The sequence below is a fragment of the Pistacia vera genome, unplaced genomic scaffold (genome assembly GCF_008641045.1).
Source record: "Pistacia vera cultivar Batoury unplaced genomic scaffold, PisVer_v2 Contig138, whole genome shotgun sequence".
In the NCBI taxonomy this organism is placed as follows: Eukaryota; Viridiplantae; Streptophyta; class Magnoliopsida; order Sapindales; family Anacardiaceae; genus Pistacia; species Pistacia vera.
This window is the reverse complement of record NW_022195444.1, coordinates 1,150,882-1,170,858: the sequence shown is the minus strand read 5'-3', so window position 1 is coordinate 1,170,858 and position 19,977 is coordinate 1,150,882. Positions and strand designations below refer to the sequence as shown.

At 35.4% G+C, this 19,977-nt stretch overlaps 3 protein-coding genes and 1 pseudogene across 3 annotated transcripts; all 4 read left to right on the top strand.

The window, feature by feature from the left end:
* The first annotated feature begins 211 nt into the window (after window positions 1-211).
* Window positions 212-4,058, top strand: LOC116122852 (DELLA protein RGL1-like). The gene is made up of 2 exons (XM_031408653.1): window positions 212-372; window positions 704-4,058. The coding sequence occupies exon 2, from the start codon at window positions 953-955 to the stop codon at window positions 2,759-2,761; it is 1,809 nt and encodes a 602-aa protein (XP_031264513.1). The 5' UTR covers window positions 212-372; window positions 704-952; the 3' UTR covers window positions 2,762-4,058.
* Window positions 4,059-5,802: 1,744 nt separating this feature from the next.
* Window positions 5,803-7,263, top strand: LOC116122837 (DELLA protein RGL2-like). Its single transcript, XM_031408639.1, has one exon. It carries the CDS (start codon window positions 5,803-5,805, stop codon window positions 7,261-7,263), a length of 1,461 nt encoding a protein of 486 aa, XP_031264499.1.
* Window positions 7,264-11,042: 3,779 nt separating this feature from the next.
* Window positions 11,043-12,350, top strand: LOC116122836 (DELLA protein GAIP-like). Its single transcript, XM_031408638.1, has one exon. The coding sequence runs from the start codon at window positions 11,043-11,045 to the stop codon at window positions 12,348-12,350; it is 1,308 nt and encodes a 435-aa protein (XP_031264498.1).
* Window positions 12,351-13,985: 1,635 nt separating this feature from the next.
* LOC116122835 overlaps window positions 13,986-19,977 on the top strand; it is a 42,274-nt pseudogene continuing 36,282 nt past the window's right edge.

The window sequence follows — 19,977 nt, the reverse complement described above, 5'->3', positions numbered from 1 at the left end:
TTTGCTTACGTGGCGTTTGATTATTGGCCTTTAGTGTCTTGTCAACGCCGTAGTGCTGTTATCGAGTCGGTACTTGGTAGGCGAGTTATGGGCCCACTTCTACGGGCTGGGCCTTCAGATTTCGGCCCATCTCAGAAAATTAAGCCGCTTTACATTTTTACTGAATATTCAATTTGAGTTGGAGTTATTCAGAATTTTGACCAGGTCAGCCTTTTTCTCAACGCCATTAGACAAACAAAATGAAGGTGAAGTTGCTGTTACTATGACCAGCATCACTGGTTAATGATTAATTTAAAAATCATACAAAATTTATTGGGTGTCACTGTCAAAATTTCTAGGCTCTTTAGATGGATGTGGCGGCACTGTAGATTCGTAAGCTCTTACGTTGTTTGCTTTCATGTCTTTAATATCTTTTTATCATAAAAGTGGTTGTTCTTTGTCTTTTGTCTTTGTTGTATATTCAATTACCATTCTATGTTCTCCTAGTTTCTGTAGCATTCTTGACTGATTTTCTTAGGAAATTTTTTATGTGGAAAGTCCTTTCTAGGATATTGATATCAACTTGATTGTGGCTTCTGAACCTGTTGTTTGGATTCCAAGCGTTGTTTGATGTTTAAAAATCTTACTAGATCGATGTGAAGGTTAATTTTTATGGAAGATTTTATCCAAATGGCATTCATATATTTTACTGTTACGGTTGCAGGCCACCTCGAAAACTCCAACCCGTCCATGTCAAAGTTACTGTTGTGTGATGAATTGTGCACAAGAATTTGTCAAATAATAATACTATAATTGGAAGAGTTTGTCATACATAAAAGATTTGTGAACAAGATAAGTAAAAATCTATTTGGTCATTTATATCTAGAAAGCTTTGAGTTACAAGCATAGTAGTGTGCCCCAACTCAAATTGACATACTAGATTGTGAGCTGGGTGACAAAGTTTTGTATTTAGATGGAGAATGTGATGTTCTCTTTGGAGGGATTCAATTTTAGTGAAGTTCAAGATAAGCTTAGCTCTACAGATAATGGTTTTGAGAGTATGAGGGGAGGGAACATAGGGAAACAATTTAATTCTTATGGAACAGAAGATTGGGGAGGATCTGGTGCCATTGATTCCCTTTATTCCGGTTATGGATTTTATCAAGATGTATCATCATCAGAAGAAATCATTTTCTCTAAGTATCCGCGACTAGAGCCACAACCAGAACCGCACCAACAGTCATATTCAGATTTTGGTCTTTTTGATCATCTAAGGTTTGATATTGCTTCTCCACCCATTCAAACCTGCCTGGAGGAGATATCAAAGCTTGGTGAAATGCCAACTGAAATTCAAGATGTGGTTCAGCCAAAGAAGGATAAGCAATTCCCATTTTCTTTAGCATCTCTTGAGCTGCTGAAGAACTATGGAAGTGGTATCAAAAGATTGAATGGGGATAGAAGGATTGAGCCAAGCACTGAAACACCACTCACAAAGATGTCAAGCCGAAAATTGTCAGCTGAAGAAATCATGAGGATTGCTGGAGAAAGGTTCATCCGTTCCTCTTCTCAAGCAGTTGAAGATGTTGTCTCCATGCTTGGAAATCCCTTCAATCTTTCATTTTCTGGTCTTTCTGATGAGGAGATCAGAGATGTGGAGCTTGCTGAATTCCTTTTGGCTTCTGCTGAGAAAGTAGGTGATCAGCAGTATGAACGTGCCACCAGATTTCTCAATCAGTGTGATTATTTGTCTTCAAATAAAGGAAATCCCGTTCAACGAGTAGTTTACTATTTTTCTGAAGCTCTTCGAGAGAAGATTGATCGTGAAACAGGAAGGATTTGTATAAGGGAATTGGGGAAAAAACAGCCATTTGATGTTGATTTGGCAATGATGAGTTCAAATCCCACTACCCTAGCATGTCATGAAGCAATTCCCTTCTCCCAGGTTTTACAATTCACGGGGATTCAAGCTATTGTAGAAAATGTGGCTGAGGCAAAGAGGATTCACGTAATCGATCTTGGAATCAGGAATGGAGTGCAATGGACAGTGTTGATGCAATCTCTTGCTTCTCGATGTGGATGCCCCATTGAGCTTCTCAAGATTACTGCTGTTGGAACTGCTGCGAAACATTTACTTGAGGAGACAGGTAAGAATTTAGAGAGTTTTGCCCAGAGCATGAACTTACCCTTTTCCTATAATACAGTTATGGTCTCAGACATGCTAGATCTTAAAGAGGATCTCTTTGAGATAAATCCAGAGGAAAAAGTTGTTGTCTACGCTTTGTTTACATTAAGAAGCATGATTTCAGTCCCAAATCGCCTCGAAAATATAATGAGAGTGGTCAGAAATATCAATCCTTGTATGATGGTGGTCACTGAAGTTGATGCAAATCACAACTCACCAGTTTTTGTGAATCGTTTCATTGAAGCTCTTTTCTATTTTAGTGCATATTTTGATTGCCTTGATGCTTGCATGAAGCGAGATGACCCACATAGGATGGTTACAGAATCAATGTTTTTTGGAGATGGAATCAGGGACATTGTGGCTGCTGAGGGAAAAGAAAGGAAGACTCGAAATGTGAAGCTTGATGTTTGGAGGGCATTCTTCACACGTTATGGCATGGAGGAGATTGAACTGAGCATGGTATCCTTGTATCAAGCAAACCTTGTGGTAAAGAAATTTCCTTGTGAGAGTTCTTGTACATTAGAGTTGAATGGAAAAAGCCTACTTGTCGGTTGGAAGGGTACACCAATTCATTCACTCTCTGTTTGGAAGTTCATTTGATGAAAACAACTAGGGCAGTCACAGCTTATCCTTTGCTCAATAGCCCTCAAATCTTTGGTTTGTATGATCCCTTTTGATTATTGATTTCCTGGCAAACCATTGTTTTAAAAAGAGGATGGTTCATGTCATCACTGCCCTTGTTCTTTTACTCAACTGCAGAATAGTAAAGGTTTATGTCATGATGATCACAATTTCCTGTGATGATAATGCTATTTTCCGATTCTAGTCTATCTTTTCCACTTTTTTTTAGAGACCTTTCTAAAGTAAAAAAGAGTTGCATGTGTATCTTTTCCACTTTTTTTTAGAGACCTTTCTAAAGTAAAAAAGAGTTGCATGTCTTTACAATTTATGTAATGTTTGTTTGGATTTTTTCGTGTTCATTGTCTGCAACATGGATGAAATGCTACTCCATAGTTGTGTTTGTTTCATCATATTTAAAAGAACTCTACATCTTAAATTACTCAATCTTTCTACATTCAATGTCTGAACAAGATAATTAGCTTCTAGATTGATAGAATCCCATCTAACAACTCAAATAATTGGGCTGGGCAGTGGATTTTTTGTGGGCTTAGGTAGAACTCTCCTTGGAAAACCGGTTTGCCCAGGGAGAGTGCCCAAGCCCTTTATAATCCACATGCCCACTATTTTCCCTTCCAATGTGGGATCCTAACATTCTTTCATGTTCGAGACTCAACGTCCATGTTGGCCCACTCTGGACAGCTTCACTCTGGGTGGACTACTCTCCTAGGTCGCCCATTCCTAGGTAGCCTTGGGTAGAACTCTTCTTGGAAAACCAGCTTGCCAAGGGAGGGTGCCCAAACCCTTTATAACCCATAGCCCACCATTTTCCTTTACAATGTAGGATCCTAACATTCCTCCACGCTTCGAGACCTAACGTCTACGCTGGCCCACTCTGGACGGCTTCACTCTGAGTGGCCTACTCTCCCAAGTCGCCCTTTCCCAAGTAGTCATTTCCAAAACATCGTTGGTAGACGGCTTTACTCTGAGTGACCTAATCTCAGAGGTCGCCCCTATCAGAACATGGGCTCAGGCTGGGTTTGGCTTTGATATCATTTGATAGAAACCCATTTAGCAACTCAAACAATTGGGCTCGGCAGTGGGCCTTTTATGGGCTTGAGTAGAACTCTCCTTAAAAAATCAGCTTGCCAAAGGAGGGTGCCCAAACCCTTTATAACCCATATGCCCACCCTTTTCCCTTCCCAGGTGGGATCCTAACATATATCTAGAAGAAATAAATGATTAGCTTATTGAAGGTGAAGTTTTTACTCATTTTCCTATCCTGCAAGTATTTCCATGTAGAGAAAACCAAGTGACTGGAAGGCAAATTGCTTTCCGTTTCAAAACAAACAGATATAACAAAATGTATATGAAAACCACTGAATTTATAATTAAATTGTCTAATCAAAGTTTTCAAGGAGATGTATGCCCTTGGTTCCGTTTATAGTTGCTAGCATTCAGTGTCTTAACTCTTAAAAGAGTTCCTGATTCAAGCATTATTCCCAGAAACCTGTGTAACTCTGTCATTCTGGGTTTACTTGGCTTCACGAAATGAATTGACAAAGCAGTTAGCCTTATTGAAGCTATCGGACAGCTTCATTTCTCAAATTTTGCAGGCGAACGTTTGATAGCTTACAGTCATAAATAGAGAAAAAGTTGTGTTTCCGTTGGAAATGGAATCCTTTTGGTAGAAAATGAAGATTGACAGCAAGATGGGCTGCAAGAATGGCAGCAAGATGGGCTGCAAGAATGACTGCAGCATTGGCAGCAAGTATGGCGAGAAGATGGCGAAAGCGGATGAAGAAGTCCATAATCAAGCATGCCCCGGCGACCAAGAAGAAATCTGTTCTGGAAAAATTCCAGAAAGCAACGTGCCGCGGCAGAAGAAAATTAGTGCCGCGGCATGGACAAAGAACTACAGTTTCAGACTGAATCAAATTGTGGTTATTTTCAGTTATGTAATTGAATTACACTTTGAACTGTTTTTGAACAGTTAAGTCAGTTATGTAATCTAATCCTTGATTTACTTATAAATAAAGGATTGAAGAATTTACTCATTGAAGAGAAAAGAGAGATTGGTTCTCTTCCTCATTGAAGAGATGGAAAATTTAATAGAGATACTGAATGAATTTTCTCTTCCTTTTTATAAGTTCATCTTCTCAATATTACAAGTCTGAGCAGATTCTATTTTCGAACAGTTTCCCTGTTTTAGACTGTATTATTTATTTGAAATTATCATTTTGATATTGGCGAAGAATGAAACTTTTATGCATGTCTTCTATGTTTGCTAACAGATTTTACTTCGGCACATATGCTGCGGAAAACAATATTGAGGCTGAAAGTGATTCCAAATTTGCAAAATTGTAAGATGATCTCAATTTAGTTGGGAACGTGCCCTTTAAACATCATAAATTCATCAAGAAAAAGGAACACTGAGGGTTATGGTTTTTGTGAAAATTTGGGAATATCTAAACAATACAGTTTATATAGCTGAGAAATTTCTTAAAATCTATATTTTAGTAGGTCATTTACAAATCATTGGACAATGCTGTTTAGTATAAGGTGATAGTTTTAGTTTAGTACATTCTTAAATAGGAGGAAAGCTGTATATTCTTCAGCCAGCTTGCAATGTGATTTTCTTGCTGATTGTTTTCTGCCTTGTTTCTTTTGCTATGTTTTCATTGACTTAAGTTATTACGTGAAGTTATGATTGAGAACTCCGCTATTATACGGATTTGGTTGTTGGCTATACTGATTCATTTGGAGGCTAATTCTGGTTTTAGTCAGAGAGACAACCGCTAAAAGCTAGCTTCACAAAGTTTCCGGACATCATCTTGTCCAGAAGTCAGCATCAGAGTTTCTGTTTCCTTGGTTTACACCTTCAAGAATGGTTGGATATTCCGTATTTACCAAGAAAAAAAACTAAGTACTTTACCTTAGGCATCAAAGAGAGCCATGTCATCGGATATGAAGGCAGTTTAAATCAGGAGACAAAATCTTTTACAACAAAAATTATGGAAGACATGGACCTAAACCAACCAGCACCTACAGAGTCAGAAGAAATCCAGTCTGAAATCTCAAATGTTGGTGAATCAGAGAAGGAAAGAAGAAGCATATTTTCTTTACTGGCATCTGAACTTGAGAAGAGATATCAGAACAGGCTCAAGCATTTAAACATGGAAAACTTGAGTAGCACCAGCTATAAAGCAGTTTACTGTGGAACAGATGCACCAGCATTGTCAACTGAAGAAGTCATGAAGGTTGCAAGAGCAAGATTCAGCAAGTATTCTCCCCAAATTTCTGATAACCTCCTCACCCATACCAATGATCTCTCCGATGAGGATGCTAAAAATGTGGAACTAGCTCAGTTGCTTTTTGATTCTGCGGAGAAGGTTAGCAACCAGCAGTATGATCATGCAAGGGCATTACTTGACATATGTCATAACTTGTCTTCAATTACAGGCAATCCAGTTAAAAGACTTGTGTACTACTTTGTTGAAGCTCTTCGGGAGAGGATTAATAGAGAAACAGGAAAGATTGCACCAGAAAATGATGGAAGATATGGACTTGACATAGACGAAGCTTTGAGGAGTCCGAGCCCCTCCATTCTTGCATGTATCCAAGAAATTCCCTTCATTAAACCAACACAATTCACTGCAATCCAAGCCGTTGTAGAAAAAGTGATCAAGGCAAAAAGGGTTCATGTAATCGATCTCGAAATCAAAACTGGCGAGCAATGGACAATTTTGATGCAAGCTTTTGCTACTCAACATGAATGCCCCCTTGAACTTCTTAAGATAACTGCTGTTGTAACATCAACTTCAAAACGCAGAGTACAGAAGACTGGCAAAAGTTTGATGGACTTTGCTAAGACTGTCAACGTACCCTTATCATTTAAAACGGTTTTTGTATCGGACTTCAAAGATCTAAAGAAAGATGCCTTTCAGGTGGAGGCCGAGGAATTTCTTGTTGTCTACTCTACGTTATTTTTTAAGAGTTTCCTTCTCAAGCTTGATTGCTTGGAATCTGCATTGGTACTACTAAAAAATCTGAAACCATGTATAATTGTGGTCTCAGAAATTGAGGCAAACCATAATTCACAACCTTTCATGGACCGCTTTAGTGAAGCACTTTTTTACTACAGTGCATTTTTTGATGGCATTGACGCTTCCATGGATCAATTCAATACAAATAGAATATGTATTGAACTTATCTACCTAAGTCACATGATACGAACTATCATAGCAACTGAGGGTGAGGAGAGAACAGTTCGACATGAAAAGATCGATTATTGGAGGGCTTTTTTCGCTAGATTTGGAATAGTGGAGACAGAGTTGAGCACTTCATCCTTGTATCAAGCAAATCTGGTTGTCAAAAAGTTTTCTTGTGGGAATTCTTGCACACTAACTATGAACGGAAAATGCCTATTGATTGGATGGAAGGGAACACCAATTTTTTCTGTTTCAGTTTGGAAGTTCCAATAAGAGGGAAAGATTTCAAAATGAACTGTAAGTCGCTTATAATAAAGTTTCCTGATCTTCTTATACATGTGTATTTTGTATGATCCATATTATTATGCATCCCTTAATTGTATATAATATAAGCTTCAAGGCAATAATCATACGAACTTTTCCGTTTGGTAAGACCGGCTAGTTTATTATTTCCATGCTTTCTTAGTTTCAACTTTCATGTAATAATTCAACTCAGAAAGTGGCTTACTGTTTTATAAATTATATTTTTCCCTTACATGATTGCTTTAAGGCAAACTTTTGTCTGATGCTTCTTTGTATCTGTCATTTATTCCCACTTGTCACCCTTTTGAGCAGCATATTGTCGCCGGACAATGCTCTTGACAGGTTATTATTTGTTGTTCAATATATAATTATCAATTATGTCCAAGGTATAGTCATTAACGAAATTTTTACATGCCTGCACTTAATGTCTTCTCCACTGTATTTTTCTGTTTCTCCTTTTCAGAGAGAGTCTTCTTCTCAGGTAATTGGACTAATAAAAAATTGAAGAGAGAGGAATCATAGAGTCTGTCACGAATCATAATTCTATCAGAATATTTGGACCTATAGGGTAATCTAGTTCCTTGATGTTATATAATAATGAGCTAAGAGTTAAATTCATTAATTATTATATTGAGAGTCATGAAAGCAAGAAATCCATCATTGATTATCTTGGCCTGAAATTTCTGAGTAAGCCTATTCTTGAAGTGTACCAAGAAATTGAGGTCATCAAACTCTTAAAATAACTAAGAAAGTTGGCTTGAAGTTCTGAGAAATCCCAGCTTCAATACACTTGAATCATGAGTTTCAGAGCACTGTCAACTGAAGATGTCATTAGGGTTGCAATGACAAGATACCTTCAGTTTTGCCAAGGGTGTGGTGATTTGTCCTGGCTTAACCGTTTCTGTGGCAGTGTTCCTGACAAATTTTCTGAAGAAAATGTAAAATACATCTCTATTCCAATATTCATATAAAAGTTGATAATACAATCAATTTCATCATAGAATCTCCATGGAATATATGCGGAAATAAATGACAAACCTCCAGCCATAGCAATTGTTGTTTAGTCTTCTTGCTTCTTTAAAATACAGAGTTTTCCACTTATTGCAATTTTAGAATGATGGTTTTGAGAATCTAAAATGAAAATTGTGTCAAATGGGGACCTGTAAAGTCTCATTTTTATATGCAATTGTCTTTCCATCAAAGACAACTGCCCAAGAGAAGAGACACAACCGTATGACCACATCAGTCCACATCAGCATAAAAGTGTAGGACCATAATTTAATTATATTAAAAGTGTAGGACCATCATGCAAAAAGTCTAACAGAAAAAACCCCTTACATTTATGCAGCTGAACCAAGCATTCATGAAAAGATCCTGAATCAATGTAAAACCGAAACATAGTTACAGCACCCGCTTGATTATCGGAGATGAGGGAGCATCATCATATTGTCACATGATGCAAAATCCAGCTGGTTAGTTACCTTGAACTCCAGAAGAGATAGTGATGAGTTTGAGGCCTTCTCTTATTGTCTATTATCTTGAACTCCCCTTCTATCAAGCTAGTCAGTTTGCAGGAATGTAGGCCACATCATTGAAAGTGTTGCCTCGGCAAAAAGAGTGCATTTTATTAACCTTGAAATCAGAACTGAAGCCCGATGTATGGTGTTGATGCAACCTCTTGCTTCTCAACATGAACTTCCCTGCAGCATCTTACTGTAACTGCAGTGCAACATTGAAGCAGAAAATCGAGGAGACAGGTAAAAGATTGGCCTGCTTTGCTAAGACCTTAAGTTTACCCTTTTCATTCAAAGTTGCCACAGTGACAGATAGTAAAGATGTTAATGAAGACTTGATTGACTTAAGCAATGGTGAAGTTGTAGCTGTCTATGCATCTGTCGCGCTAAGCCATATAATTAGGCTACCAGATTGCTTGGAATCTCTAATAAGAGTGCTTAGATAAACTAATTCATGTGAGATGGTGGTCACTGAAGTTGAAGCAGATCATAATTCGCCATCTTTTGAAGAGTGCTTTTTTGAGGTACTCTTTTACTGTAGTTCTTCCTTTGATTCCCTGGAAGCTTGTATGTCTCGAAATGATCCAAACAGGATGATGTTTGAAGAAATGTGCTTAGGTTCTCGTATCCAAGATACCATTGCAAATGAGGGTGAGGAGAGGATTTTAAGGCACATGAAGATTGATGCTTGGAGGGATATTTTAAACAAATTTAGACTTGCCGAAGCTGAGCTTAGCATGTCTTCTTTGTATCAAGCAGAACTAGTACGGAATAAATTTGCTTGTAAGATAGGGGATTCTTGCACATTGGATAGGAACGGAAAATGCCTACTTGTCGGATGGAAGGGATCGCCACATATTTCCCTTTCTGTTTGGAAGTTTCATCAAGACTAGAGATGGATCTGCATTGTGAATTCCAGATCTCTCTAAATATACCCTATCTACTTTGCTGTATTTTTTCATTTCTTTTGTGCGTGTGTCCAGGAATGTGCAGCATGGATTTTGATTTTTATCTTATGATAGCCAACCTGAAATTGTAATGTGAATGTTAAGTCTGTCTTAAAATAGCCATTATGCTTATATGAAATACCAAATGGAGCAGTAGCTGAGATGTGCAGATAAATGCTTGAAATTGGTCGTTAACTTTCATTCTCTGATCACTGTCATGCACTGCTACATTTGATCTGTTTATGCTAACTTTTGTCTAAAACTTGTTAAATATAGTTCTTGCTTGGCAGTTTTCCTAGTTATAAATTCTAATATTCACCTTTTTGACTGATATGAAGATATTCACTGAACCATTAGGCCTTATGACATGTTGATTCCAGTTCAGAACATTCATCATGTAAACCCAAAATCCCAAAACTAATAAATGCCTTAATTTATCAAGCTAAACCAAGCATGCATGAAAAGAGCTTGAACAATAGTGAGATTGAGAACAAGCTACTCAGGAATACCATGTTGATTATCATAACACTATGAAAACAAAATATATGATAGAACTGATGTTGCAAGTGATCAAGAGAGATGATACAACGATGTCGTAGCTAGGATTTGAATTATTGTACATCATTAGAATGGTGGAGAAGAGTTGTGCACATTGTTTACGTATTAAGCCATTAGCAGCTAAATGAAAGAAAGCATTTGTTTGTTCTGTTTTGGCTTGAAGTAAAAACATACTTCTAGTTTATACTTTGGTTTGTTCTTTGCTCGAATCAGAGTCTGCATTATGTCATTCACATTTTACTTTGGTCTGTTCTTTGCTCAAATTAGAGTCTGCGTTATGTCGTTCACATTTTACTTTGGTTTGTTCTTTGCTCAAATTACTTTGGTTTGTTCTTTGCTCAAATTGGCAATTTCTTTTAATTTTTTCGTTTTAACCATTGTGTCGTTGACATTTTATTTTACTATAGGCTGAAAATGTCAATTATGATTCAAGTCTTTGTCATAGTGATCAAGATAGGTTTGAGCTATCGATAATCTCTAAGAATTCCTCATCTTTTCCTGTTATTGAATATACTTAAAGAGTCAAAATCAAAGTTATAAATGTACTATTATAATCACAAGAAAACTGGCCTATTGATCCCTTTGGACCAGTCTCTCTCATCGCTGTGATAATATCAAGGAGGTTAGTCAACTACATTACAGTACATAAAATTGAGTTCATCAAACTCTGAAAACAACCAAGAAAGTGGCTTGAAGTTCTGAGAAATCCCAGCTTCAATAAACTTGAATCATGAGTTTCAGAGCACTGTCAACTGAAGATGTCATTAGGGTTGCAATGACAAGATACCTTCAGTTTTCTTGTCAAAGGTGTGGTGATGTGTCCTGGCTTAACCATTTCTGTAGCACTGTTCCTGACAAATTTTCTGAAGAGGATACAAAAGAGGTGGAGCTCATGTATTTTCTACTAGTTTCGGCTGAGAAGATTGGCAGCCTACAATTTGACTGTGCTAGCATATTCCTAAATCATTGTCTGAACTTTTCTTCCAAAAATGGCACCTCAGTTCAGAGAATTGTTCATTATTTCGGCAAAGCTCTTCGAGAGAAGTTTGATCGAGAAACTGGGAGAATCACATCAAGGGGAGTGAAACTTAAAGAAACAATGCCACTGCTACGACAAGAGATAATGGTGAGTTTGAGACCTGCTCTCATTGCCTGTTACCAAGAACTCCCTTTCTACCCTGCAACTCAGTTTGCAGAGATGCAAGCAATCATTGAAAGGGTGGCCTCAGCGAAAAGAGTTCATTTCATCGACCTTGAAATCAGACTTGGATCACAATGCACTGTACTGATGCAAGCTCTTGCTCAACGCGAACTACCATTGGAGCATCTTACAATAACTGCAGTTAACTTCGGTACCATGTCGAAGCAGGATACTGAAGAGATTGGTAAAAGTTTGGTACACTTTGCTGAGACCTTAAATTTACCATTTTCATTTAAAGTTGCAATGGTGACAGATAATAAAGATCTTAACCAAGACTTATTTGAGTTGAATGATGCTGAAGCTATAGCTGTCCATGCATTTATTATACTGAGTCATATCGTTCGGCAGCCTCATTGCTTGGAATCTCTAATAAGAGTGCTTAGAAAAATTAATCCTTGTGTGATGGTGGTCACCGAAGTTGAAGCAAACTATGATGTACCATCTTTTGAAGAACTCTTTTTCGAGGTACTTTTCTACTACAGTGCTTTGTTTGATTCCCTGGAAGTTTGTATGTCTGAAAATGACCCGAACAGGATGATGTTTGAAGAAACGTTCTTAGGTCCGTGCCTCCTAAATATTATGGTAAATGAGGGTGAGGAGAAGATTAATGTCAAGCACATGAAGATTGGTGCTTGGAGGGATATTTTCAAAAAGTTTGGACTGGTTGAAGCAGAGCTTAGCATGTCTTCTTTGTATCACGCAGAACTAGTAAAGAAGCGTTTTGGTGGTGGGATAGGGGATTCTTGCACATTAGTCAGAGATGGAAAGGGCCTAATTGTTGGATGGAAGGGATCACCACAACTTTCGCTTTCTGTTTGGAAGTTTCATCAAGACTAGAGATAGATTTTCAGTATAAATTCGAGCTCTCTTGAATGTACTCTAAAATTTTTTTTCTTTCACTTTTTGTATGTTGCTACTTGAGGTGTGTATTGATAAAAAATTTATTGCTTGATAGTTTTATTAGTTTTAATTAACTTTTGGTTGACATTAAGATATTCTCTAAATAATTGGAGCCTCGTGAGATTTTGATCACAATTCAGAACCTTCATCAAACCAAACCTGAAAAAACCCCTTACATTTATGCAGCTGAACCAAGCATTCATGAAAAGATCCTGAATCAATGTAAAACCGAAACATAGTTACAGCGCCCGCTTGATTATCTGAGATCAGGGAGCATCATCATTTGTCACATTATGCAAAATCCAACAGAAGGTGGAATCTGAATTTCATTTCCAACAGAAGCAATTGGATGATTTCAGATATCTTCCTCAGAATCTTCAACTGTGGGTTAATAACCATGCAGGCACCCTCCCCTTACAAGCCGATTTTGAGGATGAATTCTACCAATTTGTGGTTATTACAATTGGTATCAAAGTAGGATCACACTCTAGAAAAACATCGAAGGGATTGGCACCCACCAAGGACGGCCCTTGTCGTGGACCTAAAGGTGTCAAGTAAGTCCTGTCAGCTAGGCATACCGAGAACCACACCGTGGGCAAACCTGATGGGATTACACCCTCTCCTGAAAAACCGATTTTAAAGTGAGTTCTACACATGATTGTTGTAGCACCTAACTTTAGTTGCTATAGTAAAACAGAGGGCATTTGAATTCATCGTCATTATGCAAGGATGGCGTGTTTGACATTCTTCTTTGTCTGTGAATATTATGTTTTCAAATTTTATTAATTTAAGAAATAAATCGTTTTTCTAATATATATTTATATAAAAGCTGTAACTGAATATTCTATAAAAGAATAAGCATTGTAATAACAACTACCTTAACCAAAGAAAGCAGTTAACGGCATTTCACAACTGGACACCAGTAATGTTGTGATGAGCTTGCTAGAATTATACACTGGTTTAATCTTGCTCATATTACAGTTTGCAAAAAGAAAATTTACCTTTTTCTCTTATCTTTTAATCTTTGTGTCATTGATATCTGATATTCCAAGATCAACTGCTTTCTGTAAGAGGAGGACTGAAAATATCTATTATAGTCCAAATCTGGTCATAGTAATCAATGTAGCTTTCAACTATATATTGATAAACTCTAAGATGTCCATGTCTTTTTCTGTTCTTGGAAGATTCTTGGAGAGGCAGATAGTCACAATCAGAATTATAAATGTATTGTTAACTGTCATAAGAAAACAGCCCTATCTACCCCTCTAGGCCAATTTCTCTTTGTTTTGTGATAATATCTATCATTGAATTCTCTGAAAAATATCATAGCAAGAAAATTTTCTAGTTAAGATTTCTTTTAAAACACTCAAGGAAATAAACCAAGAGAGAGGCTTGAAGTTCTTAGAGATTCCAGCTTTCGTACACTTGAATCATGGCTACTTTCAGAACACTATCAACTGGAGATGTCATTAGGGTTGCAATAGCAAGATATCTCAAATTTGATTCCCAAGGCTCTGTTGATCTGTCTTGGCTGAACCGTTTCTGTGGCAGTATTCCAGGAAATTTGTCTGAAGAGGACGTCAAAGATGTGGAACTCGTGCATTGTCTATTAGTTTCTGCTGAGAAAATTGGTAGCCTACAATTTGATAGTGCTAGCACATTCCTAAACCAGTGTGAAAAGTTTTCTTCCAAATATGGTTCCTCAGTTCAAAGAATTGTCCACTATTTCACTGAAGCTCTTCGAGAGAAGTTTGATCGAGAAACTGGGAGAATCACATCAAAGGGAGCGAAAGGTGAAGAAAATATGTTGTTATATCCAGAAGTGATGGTGGTAAATTTGAAACCTGCTCTCCTTGTTTTTTTCTTAGAACTCCCCTTCTATCAAGCTACTCGGTTTGCAGGAATGCAAGCAATCATTGAGAGCGTGGCCGCGGCAAAAAGAGTTCATTTGATTGACCTTGAAATCAGAAGTGGAGCACAATGTATGTTGTTGATGCAAGCTCTTGCAACTCAACATGAACCTCAAGTGGAGCTTCTTACAATAACTGCAGTTGGAACGACATTGAGGCATGAAATTGAGGAGACAGGCAAAACGTTGGCATACTTTGCTAAGACTTTAAATTTACCCTTTTCATTCAAAGTTGTTATGGTGACCAGCCTCAAAGATCTCAATGAGAACTTATTTGAATTACACAAGGGTGAAGTTGTAGCTATCCACTCTTCTATTACACTAAATCATATGATTAGATTGCCCAATTGCTTGGAGTCTGTAATAAGAGTGCTTAAAAATACTAATCCTCAAGTGATGGTGGTCACTGAAATTGAAGCAAATGATAATTTACTATCTTTTGAAGACAGGTTTTTTGAAATTCTTTTTTACTACAGTACTTCTTTTGATTGCATGGAAGATTGTATGTCGCGAAGTGATCAAAACAGGATGATGGTTGAAGAATTATTGGGTCAGGCTATTAGAAACATTATTGCAAATGAGGGCGAGGAGAGGATTGTTAGGCACATGAAGATTGATGACTGGAGGGCATTTTTCAGCAGTTTTGGGCTTGTTGAAACAGAGCTTAGCATGTCGTCATTGTATCAGGCAGAACTAGTTGTGAAGAATTTTGCTTGTGGGAAAGGCAAATCTTGCACATTTGAGAAAAATGGAAAAAGCCTAATTGTTGGATGGAAGGGATCACCACACCTTTCTCTCTCTGTTTGGAAGTTTCATTAAGATAAGGGAAGGGAAGGATTTGTAATATGAATCTGGTATTCTCTTGAAATAGCCTGTCAAATTTTTTTTTTGTTTTGTGGGTGTCCAAGATTTCTGATAGTTGTATCAATAATCAAATCTACCTTGAAATAGTTAACTTATAAGTTGTATCAAAACCTTTTTTCTTTCTATCTGCAATGAAGAGAGTATATTCCCTAATTATGAAAGATTTCAGAACAATTTTTCCCATAGATTTACTTGTTTCCGTAATGTTCAAATTATCTGTTTCCTGGCCCTGCGCTTTAGCCTCTGTGGATGAAATTCCTCTGGAATGAACCAGAGGCACAGAAATGTATAAGCCATACGTTGTCATGAATTCACATTATTAATGGCCTGAAAACAAGCCCATTAGACAAATCAAGAAGTTTGTGATAAGATCCCGAGCTTTTGAGTTGTTGACTTGCAGATGCACCACGTGTTTGGGCCTGGTCCACTCTCTGTTTATAAAGTTTTTTGAGACCCATAATCTAAAACTCAGCTCTGTTTCAGTTTCTGTTCCAGAAGAAACACATCAGAAAAAAAAGAATAATACTACATATACATCATTCTCATACAATATTTCTCATACAACATTATGTGACAAGATGTGATTGAATAAAAGTTTAATTTTAACTTTAAATTAACCAATCATATCTTGCCACATAATATTGTATGGAAAATGATGTATGAAAATGATGTATGTGTAGTATTACTCGAAAAAAAATGGAAGAGAAGACTTGGAGAAGAGCGGGATGATCGACACGTGGCTGAGGAAGCACCGTCTCCTCTACACTGGAGCGACTCGGCATCCCTTCATCCTCAGCATTCGTGATGGCACCGTCGATTTATCCTCCTTCAAAACATGGCTAGTCTGTTCCGCAACTGCAAGTTTAAAATTATAACAAATTTACAATTCAGTTATTTAGTTTCAAATTTCTTGGTGCAATTCAAATGCAGGATCAAGATAATTATTTGTTAGGGAGTTTGCTCCATTTGTGGCAAGCGTTCTGGTGAGAGCATGGAAATAATCAGACGACAGTTATGGTGATACAGAAGTTATATTAGGAGGACTGGCCTCAACCTAACACAAAAACTGAATGAACCAAACCCAATTAATCGATCAAAACTCAAAAAACCTTAGGGTGGGAAAGTTTCAATCGCCGGCAATTGGTGAGCAAATGGGAACGAGAATGTTGGGGCTTTTGGAGAGGAAGATCCAAGGATTTGATTGGTGGTGGCAGGGACGATTTCCAACACCAGAAACCATCGGAAATTGGCTTGGAAGTTCAAGGGTCACGCGGTTCACGGCCGGCGATCCGCAAGCAAGGACGGTGATAGAGGTAAGGGTTTTGTAGAGTGGGTTGTGGGGAGTCAATTGGTGGTGGCAGGGAGCCAGGGATGATTTCGAACGCCGAAAAAGACTGAAATGGACGGAAATGATGACGATGAAAATGATGGATAAGGGCATCTCCAACCCACGCCAAAGCACTTAGCGAGAAAAAAAATATATATATTTTTTTTTAATTTTGCTTTTTTTTGTTTTTTTGTTTTTAATTTTGTTAAGTTAATTTGAGTATTAAATTTTACATCAAAAATCATACTAATTTGAATATTTGTATTTAATTTAATTTGATTATTATTTATAATAGTAAATTTATAATAATGATATAATTTAAAAAATGATAAAAAATTAAAAATAAAACTTTATTCAATGCAAATATTACACTATAATAACTCAAAATAAAAATTAATACTAATTTAAAAACACTCAAATTAAAATAAAATACACCATAAACTAAAATAACAATTTAGTACTCTGGTAGATTAGTTCCGGATCTAGTAAGATCATCAAAATATTGAAAATAACTAAAGTTATTCTGAGATCCTTGACATAAACAAATCAAGGATACAGAGGCTCACCATACTCTTCGAAATACATTAATTGATCATTTGTGGGAAGAACATACTAATTCGGAAAATTAAATTACTATCAATATAGAATTTTACATTTGTGTTGTTATTTTATTTTATTTTATTTTTTGTATCATTTTATATTAGATGTAATATTTTTCTATATTAAATGTAATATTTATTTGATTAAATAAATGTTTAATTTTATTAAATTAGTATAATTTTTAAAATAATTATTATTTAATAAAAATATTATTTCTAATATTTAATTAATATATATAAAAATAATGAGTGAAATAGATTAATTATTGATTATTATAATAAAAGAAAAAAAAATATTCTAAAGAATATTCTAAGGAATATTCTTTTTGATGTTGTGGGTTAGAAATGAAATAGTGTTTTACACAAAAATTGGTGCTATGGGTTGAAGATGGTCTAAAATGATGAAAATTTGTTTGTTATGGAATATCTGGGCACGTGAATATAAGACGACTATAGTTTCTTTACGTTATTTTTTTTAATTAATTACAATAGTTAAAGTAGAGAAAAATACATAAATAGGTCATAAAAAATTGATCATCCTACCTTAAAACAGGCTTGGGGAAGGAATAAAAATACAAACCTATACAAAAAATTATTTTTATTCCAACAATTTATTAGATAAAACAATTTTTCGACCTGGAAAATGTAAATTAATACATACAGTTACTATTTAACGAACAATTCAGGTTATTTAACATATATTAAATAATGTAATTTTTTAATAAAATAATAGTAATATAACATGTGTACAGTATAATTTAATATTTCAATTAATTTTTTAAAATAGATAAAAAAACCGATATGATATCACTAAATAACCGATATTATTATTATTTTAAAAAAAATTGCACATAGTAATTGCAAAACTGCACCAAAAAAAAAGGCTTAAATGCTTCCCATTTGAAATCTATTCTTCTGCGTAAACATTTTAAGTTTAGAAAAATTTAAAAATATATACGTCAAACTCTTAATAAAGGCCGTCAGGACCTGAAGCTTTGAGAAAGTCGGTGAAGAACTAATAAAGTTAAGCTTTATAAGTCGAAGTGTCGAACGACTTATAACTGTGTGAGTTGACTATGACGCAATCATAAGCAGCTATTTTTCTATTTAATATTAAAAAAAATAGAAAAATCTCACCAACTTTATTTTTATTGTCCTTTAACATGGTACTGTGATTAGCTTTCAAGGTTATGGGGCCCTAAAGCTTGAGTGTTGTTTGGTGTAATTTCTCTTTCGATCTTCTTGTCTTTGTAAGGCTATGATTAGTCATAGCCCAATAAAAAATGTATTTGTATCATCATCATTTTATTGATATCAATACATATCAGATTCTAGAAGTCGTGCCCCAAGTTTTCGCACGGTGCAGTACTTGATAGCCTATGCGACTTTTAGGTCATAAAGCATTATATTATATATGCTTGTCAAATATATATGCTTCAAATATTCATCCTAAAATTAAGCCTCCAATATGGATCGTTTGTTTCTACGAGCCAATGAAAGCTCTAGTCATTATCTTAAAATATTTAATAAAAAAAGGTTCTTAACCTTTAAATGTAATGTTATGGAAATGATGATGGTGAAAATTTGTCTGTTATGAAATATCTGGTCACGTGTATATAAGACAACTATAGTTTCTTTACATTTTTTTTTTTTAATTAATTAGCATCGTTAAAATAGAGAAAGAATACAAAGAGGTCGTAAACAAAATAGATCATCCTATCTTAGAATGGAAAAGAAATAAAAACACAAATATAATAAACTGAGAATCTAGTATCTAGTTTGTTTCTTTACATTTCTGGTGTAGTTAATAATCACTATCATGTCAACATCAATAAAAGGTCATATATATATATATATATATATATATATATAGTTTTCCAGACGACAATAATATATTTCTGGCAACATATTACTCTTTAGAAAAAAAAAAAGTATATATATATATTCCAACAATTTATTAGATAAAATGATTTTTCGACCTGGAAAATGTAACAGATTTGCCGAAGAAATTATTAATTTCGGACAGCTTTCGCTCATTAATTTCTAGTGATAATTTGCATGAGGAAATGAAAAGTTTTCTTGTAGTGAAAAGAATGATCCATTAGAGTTTGGAGTTTTCTTGTAGTAAATAGAATGATCCATTACAGTAAAACTGTGTTTGTCTAAGTTTATAAGCTGATCAAATTAACTTATAAATTATAAATTTAACTGACTTGTTTGTTTATAATTTTTTTGAATTTATAAGTTAAGCTTATAAGCAAAAAAAAAAAGTACCTCCTTCAACTTATTTTTTTGGCTTATAAACTAGTTTGACCAAGTATATTACCATATTATCCTTGTTTAATTTTAAAATTTTTACCCTTGTTTAATGTAATACTATTTTTAATCATTTTATAATAAGATGTACTTATAAATCACATTTTACCAAACACATCAATTATATATTAGTCACTTATAAGTAATTTAACTAAATACGTAATTGATTAAAATTTTAAATATTAAATTCGTATGGTTTGTTTAGGAGACAGAGACTTAACATTCAATATATGGGTCTGACATTACAAGTGGTAGCCCCGCTAACCCTGGATATACCATTTGAGTTGTTTAATCATGCAACATGTATTGCACAAGTCTAAACTTTTAAGAAAAAAGTAATAATAATTCAATCTTAAAATTCTCATGCAACATGTATTGCGCAATCATGATTCATAAGCCACTTTTAACTCTATTTTTTTTTTTTTTTTNAAAAATCTCACCAACTTTATTTTTATTGTCCTTTAACATGGTACTGTGATTAGCTTTCAAGGTTATGGGGCCCTAAAGCTTGAGTGTTGTTTGGTGTAATTTCTCTTTCGATCTTCTTGT